At 43.1% G+C, this 15327-nt stretch overlaps 1 protein-coding gene across 17 annotated transcripts in view; it reads right to left on the reverse strand.

Annotated features, from left to right (window-relative positions):
- The window catches only part of MAGI1 (membrane associated guanylate kinase, WW and PDZ domain containing 1), an 869123-nt gene that overhangs the window by 34731 nt on the left and 819065 nt on the right, over positions 1 to 15327 (reverse strand). For 13 of the 17 annotated variants that reach the window (XM_068253811.1, XM_068253807.1, XM_068253808.1 and 10 more), the window contains 4 exons: positions 15153 to 15244; positions 11650 to 11842; positions 8981 to 9274; positions 2024 to 2227 (listed from right to left, as the gene is read on the reverse strand). In XM_068253811.1, coding sequence (XP_068109912.1) covers positions 2024 to 2227; positions 8981 to 9274; positions 11650 to 11842; positions 15153 to 15244 — 783 coding nt within the window. The remainder of the gene's footprint in view (positions 1 to 2023; positions 2228 to 8980; positions 9275 to 11649; positions 11843 to 15152; positions 15245 to 15327) is intronic. The other 4 variants (XM_068253812.1, XM_068253810.1, XM_068253809.1 and 1 more) reach the window with 3 other exon arrangements.

The following is a 15327-nucleotide window of genomic DNA, read 5'->3' on the forward strand; positions in this document are numbered from 1 at the left end:
GCCTCTGTCCGCTGGTACCGTGTCCCGTAATTTCGGCCAGTCGACGCAAGCGCAGTGCGCTCCCTCCGTACTGCGCAGGCGCATGCGTACAAAGCTGGAGGGAGCCCCTGTGCATGCGTACAACTGGTCGCGTCCGGCGGAAGTGACGGGACCCGGTAGTGGCAATAGAGGCAGCGGAGGATGGCGGCGTGGGAGCGATCCAGGCTTATGGGGCTGGAGGAAGCCACAGGTATGTATAAACTCTTAATTTTTAAGGATCCCCTCGTCTCTGGTTCCCTTTAAGACCCCAAAGTGCGCTCCTCCATCCCTCCCACCCCAGCCATCACACACTGATTGCTATTGGACTAAGAGGCCCCCCAGGGCCTCTAACACCTTAGTCTCTAGTTATCTGGCTTGCAGTCATTACCATGTATCTCCTTTTCTTATTTCTCTCTGCTTCAAACAAAATAGGGGAATGAGAGCTGAGTGAGTTGTGTGCCCCTTCCTACACTGCGCCCTGAGGCTGGAATCTCTCTCACCTCTGCTCAGCCCTGAATATACTCAAAACCCCAGCATGATGGCCAAGCAAACAGCATTTTTAAAAGATGTTAGCAAAGACAGCATCCATACAAAAAAGAAAACAGTTCATTTACAGAATTACATGCAATGTAAGTTTTAACAATGTATCACTTCTCATGTTTACACTCCCACTATTTGAATGAGTCTGAGAAATAAGTAGAGAAACAGGTTACATGATTAACACCTCTAAAAATGCAAAATGATGTCTTTATGGGGTTCTGCCTAGAAGAAACTGCTCAACATTTGTAATAGCAGAAAGTCTAAAACACATCCTAAATGCCATTGAAACAAAAGCCAGGGCACACAGGAGCCAATAAGCCAGTTTTCCCCAAATATTTTCAAGTAGATCAAAAGCAATGATTAATAGATGTTACAAAACCACTTGCCATAACTGAGTACTATGAAGTTATGCTGCAGTCGCCTAAAATTAAAGGAACGATGTGCTGCTGGGAAGTATTTTAAACTCCTTTTTAGAACAGTGGGCATTGGCTACTCATCTGTTATTTTGGGGCAAATACAGTGCTCGATCTATACTTCCCCTAACACTGTTCATGTACAGTTTAATGACAGTGGACAGGGCACAAAGGTCCACATACTTTTAGTAAACTATACGAAGTTTCAATCAATGGCTACCTAATGGACTGGGGAGGAGGCTTTCTTAGGATGTCTGATACAGTAAATAAATGTATTGGTAGCATATGAGTAGACGTACATTTTTAATACATTTATAATACAACTACAGTCAATGTTGTTCTACATGGACTGGGGCAGGGGTTTTATTGCCGACAGCAATGCTTTGGAGAAATTCACACATCCTGTCCCAGCGATACAACAGGTAGTAAGTCGGAAATCTCACCAAAGGAAAAGAAAATTCAACTTTTGAAAGTTGTCACCAGACCAGGCAGGTGCCCATTTGGGAGATTTTTCCCAAATCCTGTTTAGAGGCTGTTAAATTGTTTAACCCATGTCACCTTTTGTCTCAGCGCCAACTGTGACAGAGATAGAAAGAATTGGAACATCCCCATAAAGAGAACCCGAAGCGAAAAAGTATATGAAGGTTGACATATTTCCATCCTTTTAAACAATACCAGTTGCTTGGCACCCTGAGCACTCTGGCATTAGTAGTGTCTAAATCACACACCTGAAATAAGCATGCAGCTAATCTTGTCAGTTTTTTGTCAGAAACCTCTAATCTGCATGCTTGTTCAGGGTCTATGGCTAAAAGAATTAGAGGCAGATGAACAGCAGGACAACCAAGCAATCCGTTTGGTTTAAAATGAAATAAATATGTCATTTTTACTCCTCTTACTTCAGGTTCCCTTTAATAGGGACAGAGATAATACTCCTCCTCATTCTATCCAAAACTAAAAACAATAACATGGCTGGAGTTCCACTTTATTCACAGAGCTAAACCGATCATGAAAATATGCTTTAGAAGTGGAATAAATAAAGAGACAATAGTTACCATCTCCAGGAATGATGCGCAAAGTTACAGTGTTTCCAGCTTCTTTGATTAAGTTGACGATATCAGAGTGGGACTTGTTGGTGATGGAACACCCATTGACGGCCAGTATCCGATCGCCCACCTTCAGTTTACCACAGCGATCCGCTGGGCTCCCCTCGATGATCCGACCTATTTTATGAGGCATGGCCACACAAGCATTTCCAGCTTTTGTATGTCACAGTTTGTGTTAGAGCGATAAGACATCGGAGGAAGGACAGGAGAGACGGATTGAGAGAGGAGACAGAAGGTTGAGGGTTAATAATGCATGAAGCACACAGTATTAGCTGAGCTGTGCTCAGGGTGAAGAAAACACTGGCTAAGCCGGCTAGTACCCCAGACAATACAGCTTGCTGCCCCATTATAGAGCACACAGGCCCAAATAATGTGCTGGACTTTGCTGGAAAGAAAAGGACTGCGCTGCAAGCCCCAGCAACATATCAGCTAACAACAACCAAACTGGAAATGCATAGGCTAGCTACTTATAAATGAAAGCACAACTGTACTTTTCAATCTTTCTTCTTATACAATTTTAAACTGTCATTGTACTCTCAAAACTAACATTTCAGTAACTACGGTACTCTTGGGTACATTCCCTGCATGTAAAAATGTTTACCATCACTGCAGAGAGCAGTACAGGACTGCTTACCTCTGGCTAATCGGCAAATGTAATTGCTGGCTAGGAGACACTCTCTGCCTGTGTCTTGATTCTGCTCCCTTCTTCTGCTGAATAGACACATCGCCCTGGCAACAGCTGAGTCACTTTAGCAGGATATGAGGGTGGCAATGATTACATTTGCTGGTTAACCAGAGATAAGCAAGACTTTACTGCTCTGGGCAGTGAAAGTAAAGATTTTTACATACATGAAATGCTTTTAAATGTTGTTCTTTTGTCCCTAAAATTAGTAACTGAAATTTTAGTTTTGGGAGTATAAGCCAACTTTAAATGTTTGATCTGTAGATCATGTCTGATTATTGCTCTTTGCATATCCAATCATATTTCTGTGAGTTACCATATATTTGATCATAGCCCTCTTCCTGAAAGAAAACTGCAGGAAAAGCTCCTAAAGCATTATGGGAGACTGCAGTGGTTGGAGATCTCTTAGGTTGCTATGTTTTACTGCATTCAGTACTGTCTAATCAAAAAAACCTCACCACAGCACAATGCAAACATTTTTCCAGACAAATGTATTATAATGCAACTTCAAGTGATTTACAGGGCTATTATAAACCCGTTGCCTTGAACCTGGATGTGGCTTGCTGCTTAGTGCCTAGTGTAAACAGAATGGAAGGGGTCAGCTCATTTGCCTTCAAGGCCACCGATCACCCACAATCCCTCACTCTGTATCATGCTTGCAATCTCCCATATCACAGAAAGACAAATAACCCACTTAGGCTTGCCAATGTTTTGTTCATGAATGATAATCAGCACAAAGAAAAGGGTCCCTTTTCCAACTCAAGATACTCTTCTGTACAAGTTAAGGCGGCCACACATTATGGAGCGGTCTTGATCCATTTTAGGCAGGTTTGATCATTCTTACCTGATCTGCCTAAAATGTTTTCCATGATGCACTGGTTTAAAGAGCAGAGTTATACAGACCAGAACAGGGAGCTGCAGACAGTATTGACTGCATTAGCAGGAACGAAGCAACCAAAGGGTGGTTTGGTACTACACTGAATAGTACAAAGTCATGCATAGTAGTGAGCATGATTAATTTAGATTTAAAAACACAGATAAGTGTTCAGCATTAATCACTATCTCCATTCTGTATCAAGAGAGCGGATTTATTTGAAACCCATGCAAGGGACACCTGGAGCACAAATGGAGCAGATCAAGGATTCTGATTGGTTGCTCAGAACAGAGGCTCCACTTCTGAACTCATTTTGCAACAATTCCTTGCATTTGTGATAAATCTGCCCCACGATTAAGGAGTGAAAATCGAGTGTAGCAGCACCCCTTGCTCTACCAGTGCGTGGCAGCCTTAAGAAATGGTTTTCATTATTATTTTCCCACAAAAAGAGCTAAGCCACTAGACAATTCACAAACGAAAGCCATATAGCAAAAGAAGCAGAGAGCAGCTGATAGCACACATCAGAGAAATACACACAGCTTGTCTATACATGGTAATGATCCATCTTATCTAGTTAAAGGATTAGTCTGTCTAAAAGTCATATTTTAAAGTAGTATTTTCATCCCATTTTTTTTCCTCTAAAGCATTAAATACAGTAAAAAAAAGAAGAAAAATGATAAACACCATGAGACTGCTTTGATGTATTTTGAATGCATATTTGCAACTCACTGAAGCTGATATCATTGGTGGCTGCATAACCAATTATCAGATGTACTCCTAGAGAAGAAATCAGTGAGCAAATAAAGGAGATAAAGTTCTTTGCTCTTGCCCTGGATACAGCAGAAATGTATAGTCTTGTTTACACAGTGTATGCACTTCTAGCTCAATCTGACAATTCTGCCTGGCAAAGGCAGGTTTATCAATTAGCAGCTAAATTAAGAGAAAAAGATGAGTTTTAACCTGTGAAAACCAGTCAGATGGTTTTAGCTGTTAATTGTATGCTGTTTTTAATGCTTTAGCCTATAGATGAAATTTGATGACAATACCACCAACAACAGTAAGAACCTGTAAGGATCAGTCACCCACTGCCTTATAGGCACAGTTCCAAAATACAGCAAAGTCCCCATTATCTGGAACTCAGGCAACCGGAAGTCTCAAGTAACTGGCATGCCTGATGGATAACGAGGACTATAGTTTTGGGGACATTTCAAATATTTACCAAGCCTCTAGCGATGTCTGGTGGCTTGTCTGCAGCTCCTAGAAGGATCCTGGCGGCCTTCGGGCACTATGCACGGAAACGGTCTGTCATCTGACTCGATGCAGGTCAGGTGACATGCCGACTTGAGTGCACGGAGGATGCCGGAGAGCAGTTAGGAGTCCGCTAGAATCCGCAGAAAAGCAGCTAGATGTTGCTAGAGGCTCGGTAAGTATTTAGAGGGAAAGGTCCGTGATGTTTTATCCGGTAAGCAACAGCTGGTATGCACATGTATCCGACAGTAGGCAACTCCTATCCCCCCCCCCCCCCCCCTCCAGATATTGGGGACTCTGCTGTAACAGGAACTAAAAACCGCTTTGTACTTATATGCCACAACTCAGACAAACACTTCCAAAAGGTGGTTATATTTTATGCCAGGGGGTAGAAAAGAAATAACCAACAAACATTTGTGTAATGGCAGAGGATATGGATTCATTTGAAAGCATTCAGTATAATAAAGCATCACCGACTAATCTGTACATGAAATATCACTGTGACAATTGTCACAGCAAGAGAATAATACTGTGGGAGAATGACATATAGAATAATTCACAGTAGTAACTTATAATGGCAACTCATTGAAAACAGAGAACAGTTAAAAGTTCCACATATTTTAAATATATACAGTATATTTAAAGAGTGATCTCATTGGGCATAATCTGCCTATTCCTTTTGCACAGATATGAAATATTTACTGTAATAAAGCCTTCTTTGATTTTCACATCAAAGCCAACAAAATGTTACAAGGCCTAATGTATATTTTATTTAGGACTGAGGCCAATCCGTTGATTGAATATTCCATGTTCTTCTATTCATTTCAGTGCCGAATGTGAGATTCCATTTTTATCGCTCCCACTGCAGTAGGGCTAGGCCATAAACCTACAGTCACACTGAAATTCCCTCATAATTACAGGTTTTTACTGTCGTCTTGGGCTTCAACTGACAGTCTCTTTCTTTATAGAATAAAAACCAGAATAAACACAAGACTCTGAAAGTGTATTAATCTTTTGCTTCAAATTACAGAAAATAAACTGACTATGCACACCCTGTATGTTTTATCAGAATGGCACTAAAACTCAATGGACCTCATTTATCAGAATGTCAACAGATCTAGTTGCAAACAAATTTCGTATTCAGCTTTCTATGGCCTACACAATGAAGACAGCAAGTAGATTGGCTGTTTTGTACACATATTTTTCTTTTGACATGTGTAAGGGAGGTGTGGGGAGAGATCAGTACAGCACAAGTCCCACCGACCTCTGGCAGTTCTCAGACAGCCCAGAGGTAGCCAAGGTGAAGGTCTCTCTTCTTCCTTTACATCAGCATCACCTGACTTTTCTACTTATTTTCTAGCCAAGTGCTTGTCTACTCACTGAAAGCACTGCCAGTAGTGTTACCAGCTCAAACAAAAACCAAACAAGGCAAATTCTAACAGAAATCAGGTTGACAATTGCTAAAAATCAGTGTGTGGGCAGAAAACCTCTCTCATGGCCCATATGTGCTTGGCAGACTAAACGACTTTCCTCTTACCTTTGGATTCAGCGGCTGGGTAGTCCAATCAGGTGTGATCATGTGACACCCAAAGAAAGAAGAACAAGAGATGCCATACTACACTTCCCAACATCCTTACAATCAAAAATATGTGCCCATTATGTGAGAAGGCAGACTTGGTGGTGAGAAATTGTAAGACTTCAGTCTGCTATCAAGAAACTAGTTAAGCCACATACACACTTGGGAAAAATGGTTGAGAAATTTAGTGTGTCTAGTGGTGTCCCCAACATCACATTGCTTATGCTAACCCCCCCCCCCAAATACAGTAGAACAAGCAGTGTGTCTGTACAGAAGATAAATACGAAATAAGCACTGGAATAGAGGGCTGCAGGAAGATCCACAGAGCCTGTGGACTATCTCACTATGGTGGTAAAGATCTAACTTTAGTATTATTTTTCACTTAGTCACTTAAGAATTGCTTTATGGCACTAGATGTCTTTCAGTGAACCTAAACTTAGCATTATATACCTATCTTTAGTTTGTTTCTGTGATGTGTGATTCTTAGTATGTCCTCAATTCCTTTATTGTCAATTCAGTTGACCATAGTAGCTGCTTTGTGCACAGCCTCCCTCTCTCGGAGATAACAAGATGGCAGCCCCCATGGCAAGTAACTCTGGCCAGCTAGATAAGCCAGTCTTGTTTCCTGAATGCACATTGTTATTTACATATGCAGAATATGGCAAATGAGATCAAGTTAAGTGTGTTCTTTTAAAGGCAATACTTATTACTTTACAAGGACTGCTTATTGAATCTGCCTTGCTGAATTTTTATTTAGCTGGGCTTTCATTAATCCCTCAATACAGGTTATGGGAGGGGTGCTTTGGCTTGGCTTGCATCTCAGTGAAGCTGAGTTTAGGTGCACAGCAAGCAAGCACCAAGACTTATGTTATGAGTAAAGCATTTCAAATGATCCTGAAGCACATTTCTCCTGAAATATGATCAAGGTGAAGTCATACAATTGTTCACTACTACTAAAATCAAGAAGAAATGTATCCTTTGCCAGGTGGAAATTCCATTATCTAATATATGTCAGTCTTACAAGGCCCAAGACACTTGGCATACAGGATTCAAAAGGTAGCCTATGTATAAACTAGAAGGGAGCTTAAGGACAACAATTAACAGATTTCCTCTCTCATTCCCCATTATCTTAACGAAGCCCACCTCCAGACTAAACTTGTATTTTAGTTGGGCAGCATGGAACATTGTTAAGATGCCCTTATTTTTTAATTGCTGTATCTAGAAGAAGTTTCTTTAGTTCTCGCCTTGACAGGAATTGTGTTAACCCTCTTCAAGAGGGACTGGCCATTGGCAAGTACAGTGCAATCCAGCCTAGTATGAACAAGCTCTTACCTTGCATTCAAATATCTAAATACTTCATTTTAAGAAAACCTGTAACTAAAAAAACCCTCTGGGGGATGCCTAACTTGGGAGAGGAAGCCTCTGGATCCTAATGAAGCTTACCCCCATCCCCCGGAGTCCCGGCAATCCAGCGCTGTGACCCCCGAAAACCGGCATCCTGCGCAGATGCACTAGCAGCTCTTTGTTCGGACTAAGGCTAAAATAGCCGAGCCAGATCATATCCGCTTTGCTGCACAGGCGCGAATCCTTTGCGCCTGCGAAGTAAAGTCGATCGATCGGGCAACGCTATTTCCGCCTTAGCTCGAAGAGCCGCTAGTGCGCCTGCGCAGGATCATGGTAGGTAAATATTGCCCGTGCACCCTTGTCAAGGGACTTTCGGGGGAGCCAGCACTGGATCCCCCCAAGCTTCAGAGGACGGGGAAGCCTCATTGGGATTCTGAGGCTTTCCCCTCCCGAGGTGAGTATCACCCAAAGGAGGAGGGGTTTTTTTTGTTTGTTTTTTACTGAGTCTCTTTAAAGCAAACCTGAAGCGAAAATAAACTTTTAAAGGATAATAAATTGTTTGGATAGCACAGCTAAAAAATAGAACATTTGCAGCAGAGAAACAAGTCTCGTGTTGTTTTCCAGTACAGAAGAGTTAAAAAAACTTTAGTTATCTAAGCAAAAGAGCTTCTCCGAACTCTTCGACCCACTGGTTCAAATACAGTCCTTTTTTTTCCGAAGCACTTAAACAGCCAAGAAAGAGCTTGAGTTAAAGTCTTACTGCAGGAAAGTTTAAAGGGTCATTACTTCTGCTTTGTTTTATAACTTACAAGACAGAGTGTGGTTTCTAAACAGCAAATTTGACAGAATGATGCAATGTCCCCCCCCCCCCCCCAAACAAAAAAAAAAACAACAACAACAACCCTATAACACTGAAAATTAAAAAAATGAGATGCTTTTCTTTACCATTAATGTTTTATGTGTTACATGATATGTACTACATCCAATTAATCGTACGTGTTTTTTTTTCGCTTCAGGTTTGCTTTACCTCAAAGTAGAGCAGTTCCAGAACAACCAATGAGGTTAAAGCTTTTCAGCAAAGCGTGGATTCTAACTGGTTGTCCTGAGAAACTTTTTTAGTTTTGCTCAAGTCTTCTTTGTTTCTGCTTTGATAAATCAGCATCACATAATCATCAGACTCACCAAAAGTAGTGCCAGCTTCCGGCCTGCTAACAGATGACACAATGACAAAGCCAAAGCCTTCATTTTCTCCACGTCGAATTTCCACATCATAAGGCTGAACCACAGTGCTGACTAAACCACTCCCACCGCCTCCTCCACTGCCAATTCCGCTGGTGGAGCCACTGCCAGAGCTTACAGTGTTTAGTGAGTTTTGGCTGCCTTGTGGTGTGCGCTTCTCCTCAGTCAGGGAGGCTGGCTGGTTGCTGCTGTGGTGGGAAGATGCTGGCGAGGCAGGAACTTCATTTTCTTTGAGGACTGGAAGATAAAACAAACTTATGAGAACACAACACAGGCCAGCCACAAAGAGAAATACTATACTACTGTATTTATCATGTCTTGAAATTTTCAGGAGATATTTCTTCGTTTAGACCTGTCTCCAGTTAAGCATCGAAATATTCCATCTCATGTAAGCAAAATTCCCAAATGTTAAATTTTTGTGTCAAATAAGCCTTCCATGGGTAAAAAAACATTAGTACTATGACCTGAAAGAAAAACAACAGTGGGCTTTAAAGACAGTGCTGTTGCTAAAGTTTGGCTCAGTTTTTATCAAGCTACTCAAGGGGTGATACACAGACAGCTGTCTGAGATTCAGGGCCGGCCCGCTCATGAGGCGGGGTGAAACTTATGCCTCAGGCGGCAAATTTCCAGGGGCGGCACCCGTCCGTCCGTGGGTGCGGGGAGCCGGCCGCCGAGCTGGAGGGGTAGCTGGCAGGACGGGGGTATTGGGCCAGCGGCGGGGAGGGGGGTCGGACCCCCCCCCCTCCCTCGCCTGGGTCCCCTGTCCTCCGCTCCCCTCCAGCCTTAAATAGAAGCAGCCGCTATGTGTTAGAGGAACGGGCGGGGAGGGCCCACCTCTTCCTCGTTCCAGCGTGCGCTCCACTGACGTCACTTCCTGCAACGCTGCAGGAAGTGACGTCAGTGGAGCGCACGCTGGGAAGAGGTGAGTGTCCTCCCCGCCCGTTCCTCTAACACATAGCGGCTGCTTCTATTTAAGGCTGGAGGGGAGCGGAGGTCGGGGGACCCAGGCGAGGGAGGGGGGGGGGTCCGACCCCCCCTCCCCGCCGCTGGCCCAATACCCCTGTCCTGCCAGCTACCCCTCCAGCTCGGCGGCCCCCCAGGCCGGCCCCGGGGGGGGGGGGGCGGCGTCGGTGGCAATTTTTAAAAAATTTGCCTCAGGCGGCAAAAAGTCTAGGGCCGGTCCTGCTGAGATTATTACACCCTGCTCCTCTAAGTGGCTGCTAAGGAGCTACTAAGCAGGTGATTTAGGTGACATCTGCTAATCAAGGACCTTATACACAGGCAAAACAAGTTCTCCAACTGATTGTCTACATAGGAGTAGGAATGCTTTCATGCTTGGAGTTGGACTATAAAGCATTCTAGTAAATAAAATGTAGGAGTTAATTTTGCTGCACAAGTTCCAGGTTACATCCTTACGTCACATTAGCTTTCCTTCTAACATACTAGTATATTTCAGATGAAAATTGTGAGGACGTCAGAATTTTGAATGGGATCTCAGGATGCAGAGTAAGATGCCAAGTGACTGTTACTTAAAAATGCTCTTTTGAGCCCTGAGGGGGAAACTGACCCACGCTGAGGCTACACATAATGTCTAAGACGAAACAACAGGTATTACTGCGACATGCTGACCCTACACGTAACGTCCAAGACAACAGGTATTACCTTGAAACGCTGACGCTACACACAACATCCAAGACAACAGGTATTACCGCAACGCGCTGGCGCTACACGTAATGTCCAAGACAACAGGTTCTATCGTGACACTAACACGAACAGTGCCAACTGCAATCACTTTCATATAACACCCGCCTCCATTCATTAGAACGTAAAAGGGGTTCATACTGAGAGGTTGAAGGCCACATTTCACTGAAAAAAAATTCTCTTTTCCTCCCAAGAAAGCCTCTGGGAAGAGGTGATGCTGAGACATCTAAATTAGAGATGATGAATAAACTGCACATTTTCTACCAATGCAAATGTCCTTGCAGTTTGTAGGCAGTTTGGAATTAGGTCAATCGAAAATCGGCAGAATCTGCGTTTGTATTGGTCAGATTTCAAGTCCAACACAAAGTGCAAGAAAATGTGCACATCATTGAGAATATCAAATCTTCATACTCCATGCACTGTGCAACTCCAAAAGTTTACTGCAAAGGCCTGCAACAGAAAGTGGACTCCCAGTTGATGTGAATACTGCAGACAACCAGTTCTAGTGTTACACAGCATCATGTTAAGTTAAGACAGTTCTTTTTATAATACAAACTAGTAGACCTAAGCCCATTTAAAAACGGGCTCTAGGTCTGTGTTTAAACCCTGCCTCCCTCCCCTCCCTTCTTATCCTCCCATGACCGCCGCACCGCACGCCGCGTACGCGCCCTGCTCCCGTCCAATGGCTGTGCCTGCAGCACATTTGCAGTAGCACGCAGGGACACACACAGACATGGGACGCAAAGAGAAAGGGGTTTTATTATAGAGGCTAACAAGCAGATTTGTGCATGCAGTTTAATTTACCCACAAATTAATTAAAAGGCCGACACCTTCACACACATGCAGAAGCCTTTTAATAGAATGCAAACACATCCTATGAGGGTTCAAAAAAATGCATATATTGTACCCACCTGGATATACTACTTTGCGTCTGATGGTTAGATTGACATGGCCTTGTTTGGCTGCTTGCTGCATGAGCTGTACTACAAGCTGATGGGACTTCCCAACTACAGCCGTGCCATCCACACAGATCAACTCATCCCCTGATCGCAGCCGCCCATCCGCATCCGCTGATCCCAGAGGCACAATATGACCTATGAATATCTAGAGGGAGAAGACACAGAAATTTAGGTGGAGAATACCTCATGCAGTGTGCAGAAATTATCATTATAAGTTTTCTAACATATTAAGGGCTCCTTTCATACGGGCAGCTGAAGGAGGTTAATTCACCAGCAGTCCGCTGCTATGCTATCTTGCTTGTTAGCACTTGTTTATCGCCTACCCCTAAATTGCCTATTAGTAGGTACATTCACTTGAATGGCATAAGGGATCACCAGTTGAGACCTTACTTCTTACTAGAACACATAGAGGTACTTGTTAATGTCAATTTTTCAGGATTTTTTTTTATACATCAGCTTCCCCGCAGCTGTGCACTACCCAACAGTTTTCAACTTCAGAGGACAGCCAAGCAACTGGTATTGTTTAAAGTGAATAAATATGGTGGCCTTCATACCACTCTCAGTTTATGTGTCCTTTAAGACTGCTGTCTGTCCAATAAAATTGCATCTCAGCAGAAAATGAAGCCACATTAACCAGTCAGGTATTTTGAAGTTATTGCAAAAAGTACAGTCATGCAATTTATATATAAAACTTTCAGCACTGCTAATTAATGCACATTTACTATCATAAGCATTTGAAAACTGGGAGGCATAACTAGGGATTTAAACAAGCAATCAGTTTCACTTATTTCCAACTCCAATTTTAGCGGTGGCTGCACGGTGTACTGGTTAAGGGCTCTGCCTCTGACACAGGAGACCAGGGTTTAAATATTGGCTCTTCCTGTTCAGTAAGACCCACCTAATTAGTAAAGAGACCTTGGGCAAGACTCCACAACACTGCCTACTGAGTGCACCCAAGTGGTTGCTGCTCTGGCTCCTTTAGTCCGCCAGGCGATATAAATGCTCCGTGTGTTGTCTTAGAATGAGTTAAGCAGGTGGGTACATAGAAGGACTGAAGAATGTCAAAATGTCTGTGGCTGATAGCATCTGAAGGCCAAATAAAATGTTTAAAAGGTATAAAATAAAATGTCATTCCTGTTCAATGGCCAATTCAGTTACAGTTCACAGAGTTCCTCTTCTAGCTAGCTATCGGCATTGAAGAGGTTTACAATCATGCACAGACAGCACAATAGCCTCTAGGACGTTTTATCTCCTAGTTTGGGTATAAATAAGAAAGAACAGGTCAGATGTACATCCCTACTTCTAATGAGGTTATAGGCTGTGAAAGTGGCATGCAGATTCTGGCGGTACCAGCTCATCACGGGGAAACAAAAGACAATGATTTTTCTAACGTTTATGGGCTTTCTTACTACTTGGGAACTTTTCGCATTAGTCCTCCTCCTCAATCTTTGAATGAAAAGTCATCTTTTATAGCAGTGCTTAAAAAAAATACTGAGCCGTGTGTGGCTAAGCTTTGGAATCTCCTGGTGACTCGACTGCTTCTGGAGAGCAGTAACCGCGGATCTGCCCAGCTTACGTTGCTGGGTCCGTGTATGTTCACTTACCCTCCACTGTGCATCTGGTTCCACTCATGTCGCCATAGGACCACTTTACGGGTCCACTGGCACCTCCGCCTCAGTCCTCTGCACTGAAGAAGAGCTGGAATACAGATCAGAGTCCCATCAGAAGCATCAGGCTCCCATTGGATCTCAGTGAACCAATGAGAATGCTCCCTGGAGAGGGAGGATTCCCATTTGTCTGTTGCAAACCAACGAGGAGACTGATGCTTCTGTTGGGGTTATGATCTGCTTATTGGCACTGAACCCGTACGAGTTGTCTGACAGTTTTGTATTGCTATCCATTGTTTTTCTGCATGTGAAAAATGCATCAGAAAAACTGGCAAGTGGAGACAGGCCCTTAGTGTGCAGTACACAGGGACATCAGATAATGCAGAGGCAGCACTCAATCTGATGCCAATCAATCCCGACTACAGTTGTACTACTGTTTGCTATATATTACGGATTGGGCATCCCGCTTATTGGCCGATTAAGAATGCGGAGAACGTTCCAAATATGGTTGTACACTAGAACACCATATTCTAGGTTTTTACTTCTCATAATCACGACCTATGACCTTGGAAAATTGTGCGTTGGGCTGTGTCACATGGAACTAAACATGATTAAAAGTGAACCTTGGATGATTCACTAGCGCTAATTAAAGTATAAATTAGTGGTTGTGTACCATCTTTGGTACACTTTAAGGACTCGTTTTACTGTGCTGCGTCACATTTGACTACTAATGAATATCGGAATTAAAAGCTATGTTTAACACTTAATTGTCCCACGCTATCCGCCCGCGGTCTGCCGTTCATCCGCACATGCCATCCCTGGTTAACTTTGACATCTCTGACATGTTTGATTTACTTTATTATTTAGTATTTATATAGCGCTGACATCTTCTACAGCTCTGTACAGAGTATTTTGTCTTGTCACTAACTGTCCCTCAGAGGAGCTCACAATCTAATCCCTACCATAGTCCTATGTCTGTGTATGTATTGTGTAGTGTATGTATCGTGTAGTGTATGTATCGTAGTCTAGGGCCAATTCAGGGGGAAGCCAATTAACTTATCTGTATGTTTTGGGGATGTAGGAGGAACCCAGAGTGCCCAGAGGAAACCCACACAGACATGGTGAGAACATACAAACTCCTTGCAGATGTTGACCTAGCTGGGATTCGAACCGAGGACCCAGTGCTGCAAGACAAGAGCGTTAACCAATACGCCACCGTGTTGCTTTAAACCCTCATTTTTGTTCTTTATTGTATTTTTCTGCTATTAGAGGGGCTGATTGATCCATAGATTGAAATTGTATATGTATTATATTTGACTGGGGTCAGGTCTGCAATAGGTAGAAATGCTGGTCCCATGTGTTTTAACACATAACATATGGCCACCTGAGTTGCAGTGCAATGTGACGCTATGCCCAAGCCCTAACTGATTACCTGATTATCACACTGCTGCAGCTAAGAGGTTTTTTTTTCATGTTGACCTGACAATATCTGTCAGTTGTGGGAGTCTTTTATTAGTCATAAGCCCAGGCAAAATGTAAGACAGATCCACAGACAAAACTTGAGCCTGATGGGCCATACAGACATTGGGCATGGTTGACTTGGCATTCTTTGACAATTATGCATACTCAGCTTAGCTGGAGTTTTCCTTAACTTAAAATTGCTGCATACTCTACTGAGCTGCTGTAATCAAAAGCTGAACACTGTTTTGTGCACTGCAAATGCATTATTTTTATATAATTCCCAGCAAGCGCATCCATGTGCACACATAATCCAATTGGCATCCTGAAATCTCCCTTATGAACATTATACACACTGTGTAGCGCCACCTGTTTTCAGGAACTACTAACCGGCTCCCCTGGCTCGTTCCCTCCAAGAATTCTGAATCCAAACCCAGTTTCTTTTCTCCACAGGAAGATATCATGCTCTTGGAAATCTGGAACTTGAAAGATAAAAGAGGGAGGGGGGGAGGGGGAAGAAAAAACAAGAAATGTTTTGTTATTTTACATGCAAAAAGAAAAAAGC

Source organism: Hyperolius riggenbachi, chromosome 9, assembly GCF_040937935.1.
Source record: "Hyperolius riggenbachi isolate aHypRig1 chromosome 9, aHypRig1.pri, whole genome shotgun sequence".
NCBI lineage: Eukaryota > Metazoa > Chordata > Amphibia > Anura > Hyperoliidae > Hyperolius > Hyperolius riggenbachi.